This window comes from Nesoenas mayeri (assembly GCF_963082525.1).
Source record: "Nesoenas mayeri genome assembly, chromosome: 4".
NCBI classification, from domain to species: domain Eukaryota; kingdom Metazoa; phylum Chordata; class Aves; order Columbiformes; family Columbidae; genus Nesoenas; species Nesoenas mayeri.
Genome location: NC_137540.1, coordinates 36,318,631 through 36,335,844, shown reverse-complemented (window position 1 = coordinate 36,335,844; position 17,214 = coordinate 36,318,631). Strand labels below are relative to the sequence as shown.

General features: G+C 40.0%; 1 protein-coding gene across 1 annotated transcript in view; it reads right to left on the bottom strand.

Moving 5' to 3' along the window:
* Window positions 1-9,116, bottom strand: part of CPE (carboxypeptidase E) — a gene marked incomplete at its 3' end in the record, with an annotated part of 57,495 nt that extends 48,379 nt beyond the window's left edge. The window contains exon 1 of the mRNA XM_080343654.1: window positions 8,827-9,116. Coding sequence (XP_080199780.1) covers window positions 8,827-9,115 — 289 coding nt within the window. The 5' untranslated portion in view covers window position 9,116. The remainder of the gene's footprint in view (window positions 1-8,826) is intronic.
* Window positions 9,117-17,214: the final 8,098 nt, after the last annotated feature.

The window sequence follows — 17,214 nt, the reverse complement described above, 5'->3', positions numbered from 1 at the left end:
GGGCAGCTATCATGTCACAGTACGTACCATCGTTTCAAAGAATCACTGAATGGCTGGGGTTGGAAGGGACCTCTAGAGATCGAGTCATCTAGTTTCTTCATAATATGGCAGAACTCCGACACCAAAATCCCAAATCCCAGCAAGTCAAGCAGCCTTCTCCAGCACTGCTGTTCTGCGGAGCCCCTAACCCACTCTCTGTACAGCACCAGCTTTCAGCCTTAAACCTGAGCTAACACACACACATCTGTGGCCACCAAAAGAGCTCAGATTCACATCACACTGCAAATCAAATCTCCCTACCCTGCCACCATTTTACTGATAAGGATTTTTATTTTTTCAGACTTTTAACTGCAAAGACTCTTGGTGTCATCTAGCCTCAGCATACAAGAAAGTAAGCTTCCAATATAACAATCTGTTCCCACTGAATTCACTGAACCCTGGCTTTTGATTTGAGACTTACTCCAAAATGCAGTACATGAACTATACACCCTTCACTCCACTGCTCCTGATCCTACCTATTACCTTAATTAACTGACCCAGAAGCTTTGAAGTACACACTGCAGTTTTCACTTCTCCTTGATTCCACAACATTTCTAAAGAGAATTCAGCTACAAATCTTCTTTCCATTGTAATTGCCAATCCAATCAGGGGGGAAAAAAAAAAAAAAAAAAAAAAAAAAAAGCAAGAGTCTGTGGTAATACAGGATCAAGACTTTTGTTTAAAAATAAAATGTAGACTAAAAAAAGACATGACATATGAATTAAATAGGTTTGAAGACTTAACAATGTAAATTAATCTGCTGAGATCAGATAGGGCTCATAAATAGTATGTTTCACAAAGCAAGCATATAAAGCACAACAAGGTACTTTACATGATGACACATGAAGGCTGGGATTCTTCAGGTCTTATCCATACACTCTTGCATATGTTCCTAAGTTAAAAGCCTGCCCAGTGTCAGCTCCTCTATAGTCAGTAAAGAGACATTTTCAGAGGACAGTGCAGCCCAATTGAGTGGTCTGCCTACTAATGAGCAAAGAGAAATTTTAGCATGTAGGCTTCTAAATCAAGTACCACATTTGAAGCCAAAAATTAGGTGGAATAAACACAGAATTAATTCTGAATTAGTTTTGATACTAAATTATTGGCTGAGCCTAGTAGCAAGTCCATTGTTACAACCAAAAATTTGTGTTTATTATGAAATACAAAGATCTGTCTTGCAATTTTCACTCTCTGTATAATTTAAAGGCTTGAGATATTGATCACTAAATTATAGAAAAATAAACAATTTCTTCTGAATGAAGTAAATTGAGAATTAATATAATAGCAAGGTCAATTTTTGATAAATCACATTATTACAATTTACTGCCTTAACAAATTGCCTCATGAAATCTCAGGAAATCACTGTGCTTTATATACTTCTCATTAATTCTCTGGAGTTCTTGTTAATGTCACCATAATAAAACGTCCCTTTAATCCCAATCAGCAACAAAGCAGGCTCACCTCCTGTTTTCACTGGAAACTGTTAAGGCATTCTACAGATGTGGGAGGTGATGACAACTCTTTTCTTCAAAGGAAATCAAAGTAATCAACTCTTTCAAAAAGAGATTGTCAAAACCAGCCTGGATCGGATCAACAAACTCTAAATGCTCTACATACTCAGACTAATTGTAAGCCTTAAAAATAAAACAACTCCCTTCTGTAAAGCTATGTTTATTCTTAACAATTATCACCCTTTTTACTATAACTTGGTTGTCCTTTGTGTTATTCCAGCAAATAAAAGAGAAACTTCTGAGATGCAGCAGCTGTGATCCATAGGGTTTTCAATAGGGTTTTCGCAAGTAGCACACAGCCTCTCAATGCTTTTTTAAGTGATCTTACAAAAAGATATTTAAATACCTCAGCCATTTAAACAATTTGGAGTAAGACTGTTGTATCTCTAGGAAGCACTGCAGACACTGCCTAGCACAGCTGCCTGACAACACTCACTGTGAATTTCCATTGACTTCAAGAGGAATGTGAATGGCATTAACAACTAACTGCAAATGTGATCTGTGAATGTACATACATCTCCTTGACTTTCATCCGTTTTTTGAGCAGATTTTTGCCTTGGTATTCTACATCTCTGTTTTTAGCTGAACACTAAAACTGAAATAGGAAGGTAGGATGAATTCAGGTATATTATTTATTTAGGAAAGAAAGTATTAAGGAAGAAAAATCTATTTTAAAAAACCTGAGTGTTACCAAGTACATGATGAAAAAATATAAAGTTATCTAAGGCTCTTAAAAATAAAACAGATGTTTTTGAGAAACTCACTCAGCACGTACAGCCAGCCAGCTGTCTTATTGCCAGCAAATCCTACAGCACTCTTGAGACCCGCACAACCTACAGAATCTGTAAAGGACATTGGACATCCCACTCTGAATTCAGGCAGCATTAAAATTGTGCTGCCAGAGACTACTCCAGGCCAAATCCTGGCTGGGAGACTCCGGGGGACTACCTTAAGTGCACTACAGCCCATCAGGGATTTCACTGGAAAGTTAATTACAGTCTCCCTGTCTTCTGCAGAACGAGTAAGGTACAACCAGCCCCAGATTTGCACTCCCACAGGCAAGTCAGTAGCAGATCCCCTGTAGTGTTTGATGGGAAAGCCAGAACATCCTCACAAGCTCTGAAAGAAAAATCTGTTCCCTGACGCACAAAGCAAAGAAAAATCCAAATGCACAAAGCTACGTGAATAACAGGCTCAACCACATTTTATTCTGCATTTTATTTTATACGTCCCTGCAGAGACACCAGCAGCTGCTCTGCTCAGGCTCTCAGTTTGGCGCTGCCCAAAGAGCAGCTCACCTTTAAAGAGGATTGCAAATATAAGCTGTGAGGAAGGAGAGAAGATAAACCACAGGTGACAGAAAAATGTGACAGCATATTGTGTTCAGCACAGCACCTCCTGTACTCCTGATACAAAGTGTTTTGCTTATATTCACTCATTTACAGCCCCCACCTTTATGCAATGTAGCTGAATGGACATGAACTCTGTGCTCTTGCATTTACCAGTAAGCAGTCTGTATCCTTCAACACCTTCCTTCAGAAGGGGAACACTAAACAAGCAGCCATTGACAAAAAAGTGATGTTTGCTTAAACCTAAAGCATACAAAGATTAGGCTTACTCTCTAATATCTAGATTTAATAACAAGCTCTTGCCATATACAATTTGTTGATGCTCTGCAAACTGGGAAACATTAACAGGACCCATCAAAGAGCTCACAAGATTTTTACTTGCAAATCCCAAGCATAAGGAAAAGAAGCTTTACAAAATCATGTGAAATTAATTGTAAGTGATAAAATTAGAATGGTTGCATCTGATGACATCACTGTAACCAAGAGACGAGCCACACGCTTTCTTACATCACTGCTAGAGTGCTCTGCCACCCACCTGAGCACTGCGTTCACCCATCAGGTCCATAAGTGGTGGAGACTGGTCACCCCCCTCCAGGACTACCATGCCAAGGGGTACAGCAGATTCCTGCTCACTCTGGGCTGAAATCACAGTAGCCTGCTATACGTTTGTTTCTTCTGTTTGCTGCTGTTTTGTTTTGGGTTTGTTTGTTTTTTTTTTTCCCCAAAGAGCAGCACTTGCTCACAGTTCTCTGGAAAGACTGCAGAGTCATTTAAATTACAATAAACTCATGGTTTTCTGGAAAAGCTACAGAGTCATTTAAATTACAAAGATTTTTAAAGTATTAAAAAATTGTTTTGTGCAAAAGTGAAATACAAACATTACAAGCAAAATTTTTTTTCCCTGAGAATTTGTTGGCTTTACTTATCACAGTCTCTTATCACAGAAGGTATCAGCTCACATGGTTGGTGCCCACAGCTGAATGAAGGAGTACTTCAATGAGAGAAAAAACCCTAGGTATGGTTTCTGTATTAGCAGCAGATCTTGGATTTCCCCATTCATTAATATACAGTAAAGGCACGATTTTCACTTCTCTTTTAGTCAGCCTTTAATCGTGTTTTTACAGGAGGAAATGGTTCCAGCACTGCAGGGCTGGATTGGGAGACACTGAGAGCCTGAGGATGGGTGGCTTTTGTTGGAGCCAGTAGAAAAGCTGCAATTTGGGAAGTCAAGCAGCTTATTTAGGCTCAGTGCCACCACTGACCCACCCAACCCACTTCCTCACCGTGACAAGTGGGGTCTTTGATGAAGTGATGGGTCCAAGGATTGATGTAGCTGAGTCGCACCTCATAAAACCAACTGAAGTCACACCCGTGGGGTCCTACAGATGCTCCGAAGCACAACTGTGCTGCTGGCCTCAGCCGCCATGTGCTCCTGCCTCACCCAAGACCTGCTTCCCTGGCTCACAGCATTTCATTGTTGTTCAAAACTGACAAGTCCAAAGCATACGATTTTCTAGAAAATCAGATGTCTCAGTCAACTACAAATAAATGTTTTCCTTCTATCTGAAGTATTATAAAAGATGCTTGTCATTAACACTGAAAATAACTTTGAAAAACTACAAAAAATTTTGTTTCCAAAATTCCATTATTCTGATATATTCAGGATTTCTGTTTCCTTTCCTCTAGCATGAACAATTTGATGAAAACATCACAAATTTGCAGATAATTTTGTTGTCATAAAATCGGTATTTTCATCCATCCTCTCTCCCCTCCATTTGATGCAGAAGTAATTTTCAGAGTCTGCATCTGTAACACACATAACCAGTCAATCGATAAGCCTTAACTCGATGATTTCTTCACTAAACTAATCACTGAAAAATAACCACTATAAAAATCTTAGTATTTAAAAAAAAAAAAAAGTAGTTGAGAGAAAATTTTATGTAAACAGAAAAATAATACCTAAGAGTCTTGAAAGTGTCAGAATGTTCAATTTTCACATTCAAATTGAAATGGTAATGGAGGGGACTGTTCTCACACCACCAAAATCAGTGGTACAAATGAGTCAGAAGTGGCAGCACGCCTAAACAAGTGGTTGAACGTTAATGGCAGAGGAACTGCTTTTGGCATTAATCTATTCCAAACATATTTCATTGCTATTAAAGAATTCAAACTTATGCTCAAAATAATTTTAGTTATGGTAATAAAAAAGCCTCAAGAGATCAGCATCCATTGGGTGTTTGTTCAAGAGAAAATCAGATATCCAAAGCAAGAGCCTATTTCCACTCTCAGGAGAGGAATTCGGGAGTCAGTATTCTCTTGCACCTGAATTAAGGCAAAAGATTGTTTAGCTTGTCCCAAAAATAAACTGTGCTTTACTAACAACTATCCTCTGTTTTCCCTTGGTGCACCATCAACTTCCCACAACCTCTTTCTCCTTGTTTATCACCTTGCTGCCCCCCATCTTCTGTCAACTTTGCTAATTTTTGGCAAGTACTGGAACAAAATTGTATTTTCTCATGTAATCAAAGCTACTCCAAAATGTTTTGATCACTTCCAGTCCAGGTTCACATAACCCCTTCTACACATAACTGCTGATAAGGTGTCATTCAAGTCTTCCTCTGCCTTAACTGCCTAGCACCCAACAACTCAAAGTGAGATTATCTGCACGGAACAGGGGCCTTAGTACAAAACTGTTTGTTAAAGTTCAAATATCTTCATTTCTGGGTTTTGCTTCTCCTTATTCAAGGGCTTCATTTTCATCAACAGTTGCAAGTTCTAATATCCCATACAGATGCAGTACCAGCCTAAAGAAATTGCTGGCAGAAAAAAAAAAAAAAAAAAAAAAAAGGCAAAATATTAGGCCAAACATTGTTTGACATAAACCAGAAGAGAAGCACAGGTAGTGTGGAGAAGGCAGCACATTCTCCAAACACTTAGTGCAGAAACTTTAGGCAGTCCCATGATTTTGGCATTTAGTACATCTCTGGGAAGAAATCAGCAAAGGCTGTGCTCATCTTCCAAGTGACTAATCCGGGTTCCCAAGATTTGCCAAGACCCTTTGCATGCTTATACAAGAAAACAGACTGGCTCATATGCAGTCATGCTTGTTTCCAATTCAGGTCCTTAAGAAAAAATCTTCATACTCCATATTTACCTCAGCAAAAGATGAGGCCTTAACAATTTGTTCCAGTTGCTTCATTCACTAAGTATTTGTTCCAGTTGCTTTGGAAGTCTAAAGCATGTTTCTAAAATTTTCCTATTTCTCTCATATATTTTTTTCAAATATTGCATATACATTACAAATTTATTTTCAAAAATTGTTGATATTCTAAAACAAAAGTTAATTTATGTGCTTGCATACAACCAAATGCATACACACAATGCTGCACAGCCATGCAATACGCGTGATTGTGCAATGTATGCATGTATGTGCAGTAGTTGATTTACTCAGTACAAAGCCTCTTTATCCAGTACAAAGTGTTTTTATGGATGCTCTGCTGACACTTTCCTGATTTATTTTGTCATCAACTTGCTCACTAAGTGAACAGAAACATTTTTTTTGTTTTCACAGCAGCTCACTACATAATTCAGATACTGTCTCTGCATACTCACTAGGCTTCTAGAAGCGTGAGCTCTCTGCAGACCATAAACCTATTAGCCACAGCATATATTTTGTTTATACTTATTTATAATTTAAAATAAACCATGTGACACTCAGAATATCTTGTAAGAGCATGTTATGTTCAGGAATAACAACTTCTTAGCCTGTTGTGAAAAAAAGAAAAATAACTATGTGTATGTTTGTGTGTCTGTGAATCTCTCTGTCATTTTTTAACAATAGATAAATTGGGTGCTGATCCTGTAAGTTTTAATCACACAAAATATCCTTATTCCTGTCATTACCCTGGGAATCAAGTGTGGATGTTCAGAGTGAGCCAGGATCCTCCCTCAGGTAAGAGCTGCAGAATCAGTCTCATTTTTCCTGCCAAGGCTGGTACAAGGCTTCACTTCTTTTACTGCACAGCTTAAAAAAAAGCTCACATAGAAAACCAAACAGGGCTACCTTTTACTACATAGCAGAAGAAAGAGCATGTTACTAAGAAGAAAATGCCTCTAATACAACCTTAGGTGCTTAGACTCTGGAACAAAGCAGCAGGGATGTTATCAGTGCCTTTATAATTATTTCAAAGAGCACAACCATAACTAGGCATAGGGCCTTGATCATTGCCCTTCCTAAAAAGATCCTGAGTTTCTCTCATGTGCCACTGCAAACAGCAAAAGCTGCAGCAGTTCTCCACTTTTCGATAAATGCTCAGCACCTCGCAGAATGAGACAGAGGATTTAAAGAAAACAATGAATTTGCTCTGGTTCAAACCCTGGTTAATCTTCTGCAAAAAACAGCATTTTCAGCATCCACCACTAGAGATTGCCAGGACTCATCACATTCCCTGACATGTGATTTGGACATTACAACATGTGGCATTTTCCTCTATAAGGCCCCCTTTGTGAGGGACCGAGCACATTCTAGGAAATGACTGACATTCACTGTAGTTTGTATGTGGATGCAATCCATAGGAAATTTTCTTTTCTGCGGTTTGTTATTGCTCATTGATATAAAGCTGGATTCTCTTTTGCTTGAGCAATGAAGTTTTCCATTGAGAAACCCTTTCTCACGCCCCTGACACCAAGACGAGAAGGACCGTGTCTCTAGGAAGAGCTACAGCCCCATCTCAGATAGCACAGAGGGCTCTTATCCCTGTTTCAGCTGGCCTGACAGAAATGCCAACCAAATGAGCTATAGCGACTGTACCCTGACAGTAACACAAAGTCACAATAGCAATTGTACGTCATTCTAGAATGTAAATTACATAGTGACGGTATATAGTTAGCTTCAGGATCACCCTGCATATCAATATGGCACAAAACCATAAAGAAATCTTTCAAATTTCCTACATTTTCCATTTCAATGCAATGCTTTTCTACCCTACCTTCCTCTTCTGTGTTCCTTATGTCAAATATCGTATAACCTCTATGTTTTATCAGTAGTCCTAATGCAGTCAGTAAAAATCTAAGTCTCTTGAGGATGCAAAGCAAGGTTATATTCAGGTCACATAGCATAACATTGAGCACTCATTTTATAGACCAAATCCCCACAGAAGTGATGTCTCCACCTAAAAATCATGGACTTCCAGACCTGTTCTATAACCTACCAAGGGAAATGTGAGGCTATGACTGCAAGTGGCTTATGGTTGGGCCTCAGGTACTGAGCGGCTGTCAAGATTGAGCATTTTCGTGTATAGACATAAGTGATACTATCAACTCTGAAATTGGAAACGATGAAAAATGCACACTCGTAGGTGTAAAAACAAATGCACAGCATCAATCACATCCTCTTTTATAAAAAATGTCTCAAACCCCAGGTGCACATAACCACATACCCTGAGACATCTGTGCAAACGCCTGTAGTGTGCCACGGTAACATGGTTTCCAGGCAGCTTGGCCGTGTTACAAACCTTACACAGGCACATTCAAATTCGATGGTTTTTTTCCCCGACAGTCTGGTTCGTGCCAGGGAACGCGGAGGCCAACGCCTTCCCTTTCAGCACATCTGCACCAGCTGCTTCCCTGCAGAGCTGATGGGAGCGTGTACATTCCCGATTGCTGCTGCATCTTCGGATGTTTCGTCGCGATTTTAGCACAGGGCGCTAAATCTAACGACAGCGAGATGAGGGACTCAGCTTTGCGCTGAGTGCAAGGCGATCGTTGATAGCCGGTGCCTCTACCAGAGAGAATATTTTAGGGACCGCACCTCCTCAGTGCCGCCGGACCCCGGGCCCAAGGCAGCAGCCCCGCTCCGCCCCGCCGCTACCTGCCACCAGGTGCGGGCACGGCCGGGGGCCGCCCGCCGCTGTCGCCGCCCCCCTTACCGGGCTCATGCTCGCCAGGGCGGTCGGACACCTCGATGACTAGCAGCTCTCGGCCCTCGGCGCTGCGCCCCACCGTGTAGATCCTGCTGATGGCCGGGCACTGCAGCCAGACGGCCACCAGCGCCTCCCGTAGCTCGGCGTACCGGTGGTACTCGAAGGAGATGCCCTCCTCGGCGCTCAGCCGCCGCCGCCGGCTGGCCGCCCCCCCCAGCCCCGGCCCGGCCGCCGGCTCCGCCGCCTGGCAGGCAGCGAGCAGCCCGCAGAGCACCAGCAGCAGCCGCAGCGCCATCCCGCCCGCCTGCCCGCGGCCGCGCAGCTGCCGCCGGTCCCGGCGGGAGGGAGGGAGGATGGAGCGGGGGGCGGGCGGAGGGGAGGGACCGACCGCTCCGCCCGGCTCCGCGGGCCGCGGTGCGGGGAGAGAGAGCGCCCCGCGGAGGGCCCCGCGGTAGCGAACGCACCAAAGCTGTTGTTATCAACCAGGTGCAGAAAACCACGAGTCGGGGGTCAGGATCTCCACCATCGTTTTTCTGTTTCTTTCTTTGTTTTTTTATCTATTTGGTGGAACAGAATGATAGAATGTCCTCAGTTGGAAGGGGCACACAAGGATCATGGAGTCCAGCACCTCTCCCTGCACACGACAACCCCACAGTTCACACCATGTGTCTGAGGGCATTGTCCAGTCTCTTCTTGAACTGTCAGGCTTGGAGTTGTGGCTGCCTCCCTGGGGAACCTGCTCCAGCAAAATACTTTTATTCCACATGGCAGCAGCATTCATGAAGAGTTAACCCTCTGGCAAAAACCTAAACGGACCAGGCAGACAGGTCCACAGCACCTTCAAATAGTACTACTGCAGAAGAACACAAATGTATTTGATCGACCTCTCAAGTAAAATTGTAGACAAAATGGCTCATTATCTTTAAGGTACCTGTGCTGCATTACAGAAGCAAGGGATAAAGGAAGACTTTCTGCGAATACTTACTTGGAGAGCAAATTCTGTTATGTTCAATGGGAATGCTCTTGTGAGGAACCATTGGCAATATATTAATGAGTGTCTTCTAGACCACAGATACTACAGGACTTCTGAAGCCATCTGTTTTTTCAACCTGTTGTTATAGGCATTGATGTTTAGACTACATCGAAGCAGTCTATAAAGGACCACCGATAAATGCAAAAGGATAAATGCTAATGAACAACTTGCATATCAGTTTTATTATTATTTTTAAAGGACACAAAGCCTCACTGGAAAATTTTGAGGGGTTAAAAATTTCAAAATTTTGAAAATCACACATCCAATTCAGCCTTCTGTAAATAGAATCTTGCCTCCAATAATTTAATACATTTTACCCTGATCTTCTAATCTAAAAGGCCTGTATAACATCACTTTCTATCACCAATTTATACTGCATCAATTTTCAGGAAGATTTGTTAATAATCCTTTGTGATCCTATGGATATTTTCCTAAATTATGTGTTGTCTAGTTCCAACAAAGAAGATAATAGAAATAATGTCTTCTAGGAGAACCTCTTCATTAGTGCTTGGTGATTTACCAGCTCAGAAACATATCCGGCATCTGAAACTCAGACTTAAACATGCAACTATTATATATAAATACTTATATATCTATTTGTCTATTTCACCTATACTTGTTATCTTTCAGTGTCTCTAATATTATTCCTGGACTATTTGCTGCATTTCTTCATAGCAACCAGCAAAGATCACCTCACCCAGTCCTCACCATCTTTCAAAGCCAACCAGGTTCAAAAGCTTCTCTGCCCAGCTTAATTCCAGGGTTACAAGAATGCAACTATGTGCAAAGGCACCCTCAGAGCACTTTTGAGAGCCTTCAGCTCTCCATTTCTACTGCTAGAGAACTTTGGGAGACACCTATCATTACGGGGCACTTTAGCTCTGGGATTATGACAATGCAAATGCAAATTTGCAAGACCTGGATGTAAAGAGACTGCCTTGTATGTTGTTTTCTCTTACTAAGATCACTGCTCAGATTTAGGATCACAGATTTCTGATTTCTCCCTAGCAGCATGGATTGTATTATGACTTCATACCATTTTAGAATTATATGTGCAACACTCTCAGAGCTCCAAAATGAACTACAAACAAAGATAGCTGACCTAGCATTCATAATACTCAGGTTCTTTATCAGTTTTGTTGGCTACATTCATCACAGGCTAAATATTTGTTGTTTTCTTCGTCACTTTCTCTTGCGCCTTATACACAAAGTAAACAAACCTGCTGATGCTGTGATTTGAGACTTATAGTATCATTTTCTGGGAGAACTTTCTGATCAGTCAAAAAAAAACCTTTGTGAAGTGTAGCAACTCTTCTTGGCTTCCCTTCACAGTATCACACAGTATCACAGTGTGTTTAGGATTGGAAGGGACCTCAGAAGATCATCTAGTCCAATGCCCCTGCCAGAGCAGGAATGCCTAGGTGAGGTCGCACAGGAACATGTCGAGGCAGGTTTTGAATGTCTCCAGGGAAGGAGACTCCACAATCCCCCTGGGCAGCCTGTTCCAGTGCTCTGTCACTCTCACTGAGAAGAAGTTTCTTCTCAAATTTAAGTGGAACCTCTTGTGTTCCAGCTTGATCCCATTACCCCCTGTCCTATCGTTTGCCACTGAGAAGAGCCTGGCTCCATCCTCATGGCACTCACCTTTTATATACTTATAGACATTGATAAGGTCCCCCCTTAGCCTCCTCTTCTCCAAACTAAAGAGACCCAGCTCCCTCAGCCTTTCTTCATACGGGAGATGCTCCACTCCCTTAACCTTCTTTGTTGCCCTATGCTGGACTCTCTCCAGCAGTTCCCTGTTCCTTCAATTTATTTGTCCAAAATGCAGTGTCACTAAAAGATAAAAGTAGGCTAAGAAATCATCTATTTCTTTTCATCTCTTCAAGGAGTGTATTATTATTCCGCTACACAAAATGTCTCACAACTAGGTCTGAATGGATTTACATTAATTTCCATACTTATTAACTCCCCCCCCAAAAAAAGAAAAATTAAGAGAATGAGTACTTATAAACACATGAACATGCACAATTTGTGTAAAACAGCAATTTATATAGTCTCAAATATTTTGAGTCCACACATACTAATTTCTTTTTAATAAAGGATTAAGAAACAACAATTTGATTCTCAGAGAGCTTAGGAGCATTTGCAGAACTGAGCAGGAGAAATAAATGGATGACTTCCTTTCTATTCAACCCCTCCTCTTCTTTTCCGTAGTTTGGAGAAAACAACTATTGTCACTGGCAAAGGCCAAATTTTCTTATAATTTGGAAAAAGGGTTTGCACTTGCCATAGTTGCAGAGGAATACTCTAACCCCAAAGGCATTCTCAGGCTATACGCATAATCAGGCTCCTGGGTATGGCCTTGTAAGCTAATAATACTAATTAAAGCAGGGAGGAGAGCTCAAGTGCTCCATGTCCAGAAAATGTCCTGATCAGCACATTTCAAATCTGATTTACCTCTCTCTTCTGCCTGTTTATTACCCTGAATAGTAGATCATATTTCACCAACAGACACAGCCTAAATAATTTGGTAATGGCAAAAGAAACTTCATTGACATTTACAAAAATACTTATTTACAGACAAATACATATAGAAACATACACATAATATTCATATATCTTTACATATCACTCCGTTCTTCAGACCGAAGCAATTTGCTGAATGTGATTCCAATTTTCAAACACTTTTGACTTGCCTGAATCTATCTTTTTCAGCAAGTAATGATTTACCAGCAAGTATCTAAATAAATCTTAAAAAAACCCAAACACAAAAAACCTCGCACTCACAGAGTTCTGCTTACAAGACTTGAGTAACTATGCAGTTCTTTAATTTGTGTGGCAAGACAAGCCAGCTGAGACAGCCATTTTCTTTCATAAACCAAAATGAGAACCCTAAAGCTATGACCATTGGAACAATAGAAGTCCATTAGGAGCAACAGAAGCCCTAAAACATTCTATGATATAGATCAGATATTTACATTATTAATGAAAAAGTAACATTATGTTAATAAAAGTAACATAATGTTAATAATGACACCATAGAAATACTCAGTAAACTTCTCTGGTTTATATTTGGTAAGAAGTGAGAGGTTGCACTATCCTGCATGAGGAAGAAGGTGTTTTCTAACAGAGAAATAACCAAGTAGGATGCTGAACATGATGCATAAGGGAGAGGTGTCTTCAGATGAGCAAGATCAAATCACTAGTTGGTCTTTAAGCCCCCCTTCTCAGGAGTGCTATCTTTGACCTGTTAATATTCTGCTTTATCACATTTTCAAGCCTTTGAACAATTCTGAAAGCCTGATTAGGGTATTAATGCAGCACAAATATTCAGGAAAAAAAAAAAGCTATAGACCATATGTATCCTAAAAGATGAGGTAAAAGCTGGTAAGGGTTTCAGTCAAAAAAAAAATAATGATAGGACTAGAATAGCTCCAATCAATTTTAAAAAGAGTTGATGTTGGTGTTAACAAATTATCAGTCAAGTAGGCAGAGATAACTTCTGAGATGTGAGCAGCTTTTACAAAACTTACCTGAATGCTGATTACATACACATACCTGGCACATGTGAAGATTTATCTTCAAGACAGAAGCTTCTGTTACCAGCATCCAAAATACCTTGCACAAGGTGGCTCTATTTCTTGGATGCTTGCAAAACAAGCTTGAGATATGGAAAGCTGCATCTTTTCCAGTACTTTGAGAACAGGCTTAACATAAAGTAGGTCAAAGAAAATATAAACAAATAATGATTTTTTTTTTTTTTTAAGAATCCAAATGCAGATGAGGCAGTTACACAGGAGGATACAGAAAGGGAAAAGAAAAAAAAAAAAACACCTTTCAGTTACATATTGCAAGGGTCAATCTTTTATTGTCTCCACCTGTCAGATGGCTCACCCATGTTACTGAAACTCAGCCCTATGGGGTATTTAAGAGCTCCGTCTGCTCTTGTTGGGGTGGTGAACATCCTATAGACATAACAATTCTGTGTGGAGCCTCTTCAGAGACTGCAGCTTAGATTTCATACAAAACATACCTGGCATTCGTACTTACACACTGCATAGCTACACAACAGGCAGTGGCTTATTTCCACCCCTTGTTACAAACTGCAGGAGCAATCACTGCTCCTGGGGCTACACGAGGTCCTGCATACTGAACTGCAAATTCTGTTTCTGAGAGCCAGCCAACACTCTCCTAGGGAAACGACCACGCAGGATCATTGTACAAGTGCACAAATCTGGCTTACAGAATTGCTTTTTTAAAAAAAATGGCGAGTCATTCTCTAACAGGAGTGTTCTTCTCATCTTCCACAGGGACTGATATTTGAAGTCCGGGGGCTAATTTATTCAGTGATGACATAAATGTGAATCAAAACGGATTACAATTTGCAGATGACTAAGAATGGTGACTAATAAGGATATAGCAGCTCTGGAATGTGATCTAGATTACTTGGTAAATCAAGCACATTCAAATGTTTCAGAGCAGCAAATTGTAAATTATACTTAAGAGCAAGAAATATAAAACAGTCTGCCAAAGTATTGCTAGAAGCATCAAGAGAACACAATAGTTGGGTAACTTGACTATATTTTCCAGTGCAATGCTGCAGAATAGCTATTTTTATCTTAGAATATTCAGACAGAAGGACAATGGTGAAGAGGAAGGATGTGATTTTACTACCAAGGTGATATTAGAGAGAATGATCTGGACATGCACTTCTGACACCTACAGCTGAAACAAGACATGGAAAATCCAGAGACAAGACACAGAAGTGATTAGAAAAATAAAGGAAATGCCTTAGTGCAGAGGACATGATATAATCCAGTTAGATGGTGAAAAATACAATTGAAAAGCAATTTGACTGCAGTGTTCATTACCTTCACAAACAGAAAATTATAGCAAGAACCAATAGCAAAAAGCTGCCTCCTCCCTGGACCTGTTACTTACACGTTCCAATGGCTGAGATTTACCAAAGGCTGCAGCTGAGAGAGGCAGCAGTGATGGGATGGAGATTTGGAGGCAATGAATCAGACACTGTAGTTAGCAACAACTTGTCTGTAGCCATAATGTAGGTTTCAATAATATAATTTTTCAATAAAAATAAATGTGAAAAATCTAGAAACATAGCACACATTTCTTTAAAATGATCTTAAAACACTCAGCAGTCATTTACTATTAACTCAGTGAGGAAAATACATTAACAATCTACAAATATAGCATCAATCATTATTTTCTGGCAAGTTGTGCTGTAGTGCAATATAAACCTCCTCATTTAATATTTCATATTAGCAGCCAAAAGCAGTTGATTATTTTGCAATCCTAATCTCAACAATTTATTATAAATTTCAAGTTTTTACAGGGTTTGACACAAAACCCAAGAAACTAATTGACTGTTTTCACAGGACTTAATGATTTGTCTTCTCCAAAAGAACAGTACAAGCTGTTATTTCCCACAGATGAGCCCTACTTAAACTAAACTGGACTTTCAGGAAAAGATTCACTTGTGGAAAACGTTGCTCCCCGACTTATTCTCCTATCCTACCATTTTAAATTTTGTCACCTTGCTAAAGAGGATAAAGGATGACAGATTGTGTAAGGTTGTGTTGTGCTTTGTGAAGAGCCAAAAACTGTCACCCATATGTCATTCTTGTTTTTTCATATTGCACAAAACCCTCTTAGTTTTCAATACTATGCATATTCTATAGTCTCTCTTACTAAATATGTAAAATAAATAAATAAATAAAATCAAGGAAGTCTTATTTAATAAAGGCCTAAAATCTCAAAAATGTAATTGCCTAATATAGTTCTTGATATGCACAAAAGATACAAAGTAGTGAGGTAGGGCACTTAGTAGACAGTATCATTTTCAGTAATAAATACAAGGTTCTGCATTTGAAAGGGTGGTGGGGTGGTGGTAAAATGCAGGTCTACCAGAGTCCTGCAACAAAACAAGTCTCTGGTTCCTGTGTTGAGAGAGGTCCAGTGGGCACATTTTTTCAGAAAAACAAGATTTATAAAGTACAGCTTGCATAATTCTCTAGGGAATTGTTAAAGAAAGGATCAAAAGCAATTATGTGATCACATTGTACACTAAGTATATACATAAAATAACCACAAAAAACTGAAATAGCATCAGGCGTCAGAAAAGTACGGATTCAAGTCATGAAGAAAACAAACAAAAAACTAACAAACCATAACACAAACAACAACATGCATGCTACCTAAAAAGAGGGCATAAGTAATGTGTTAAACGTACATTCCTTATTTTCAAAACCTCTTGAAGAATGGAATATACATTGGAACTTCTAAAGTCACACTAACAAACCTGTAGTGTTCTGACTGAGCTCTCAAACAGCTGGAGACACCAACCTTTTACAAATGCCTTTACTGGCATATTTAAGCAAATGGTTCACAGTTGTACAGCATTTTGCAACGTTCCATGCCCAGGCACAAGCCAGGGGGCTGGAACCAGTGAATGGAATCATATACACAGGGAAAATCCAAAGCACTGAAAGCTCCTTGTGTTTATAGGCCAGGGGTTCAGTAAAATAAAGCTAAGTATAGTTGCAGCTGGAGGAAGAGAGTGGGAGTTGACACTGCAAAGAGGATAATGGCCATCTTTGAAATCTGATTAAAGAGGTCACTCCACTATGGAGAGTTCAGGCTGGCAGTGCATATGAATTCAGGAAGTCTTGACACTAGCCCCTGATAAAAAGTGAACAATATGGGGATTTCAGCTTCCATTCACCCATCACATCACAGTCAAATATTTTACTTACTTTTAGAGAGTAGAGGAGGAACACCAAGTTTCAATGGGGATACAGATACAGAAGTAAAAGCTTCTACAAAACACGTGCAGAAGAGGCATCTGAACCACTCCCACACCTCAAATAATATTTGAATCGCTCTGAATGTCATTAACGCCTTGGATTTTTGTTAGAGGCCTGATCTCATCTGCACTTTTTTAGGAGTACCTGTTGTAAGGATTACACCATGCAATGTTGAATATGAAGTAGCATGAAAATTTAGGTGGTCTTGAGTAAGGAAAACACTGTAAGCATCTCCAGAGGACCTACAGGGTAGATGAAGTCTGAAGAGCAGCTGACATTAAAATACAAAGTGAAAGGTCTTCATAAGGGTGTGAGCCCTTCTTAAATACTTCCACTGTTATTTCCTGTGCAACAGACAAATATTAGATTCAGCAATATTAGACGGCTGCTTCTATTACTAGTACAAATCAGGTTGTAGATTTTGAGATTCTAGTTTGTGAAAGCTGTAGTTTGAGAATGTACTCGGCCCAAAAGTTGCTACTATACAATGTAGCTACGTATCCAAGTCCTTCAAAACACAAACCAGCAGAATTT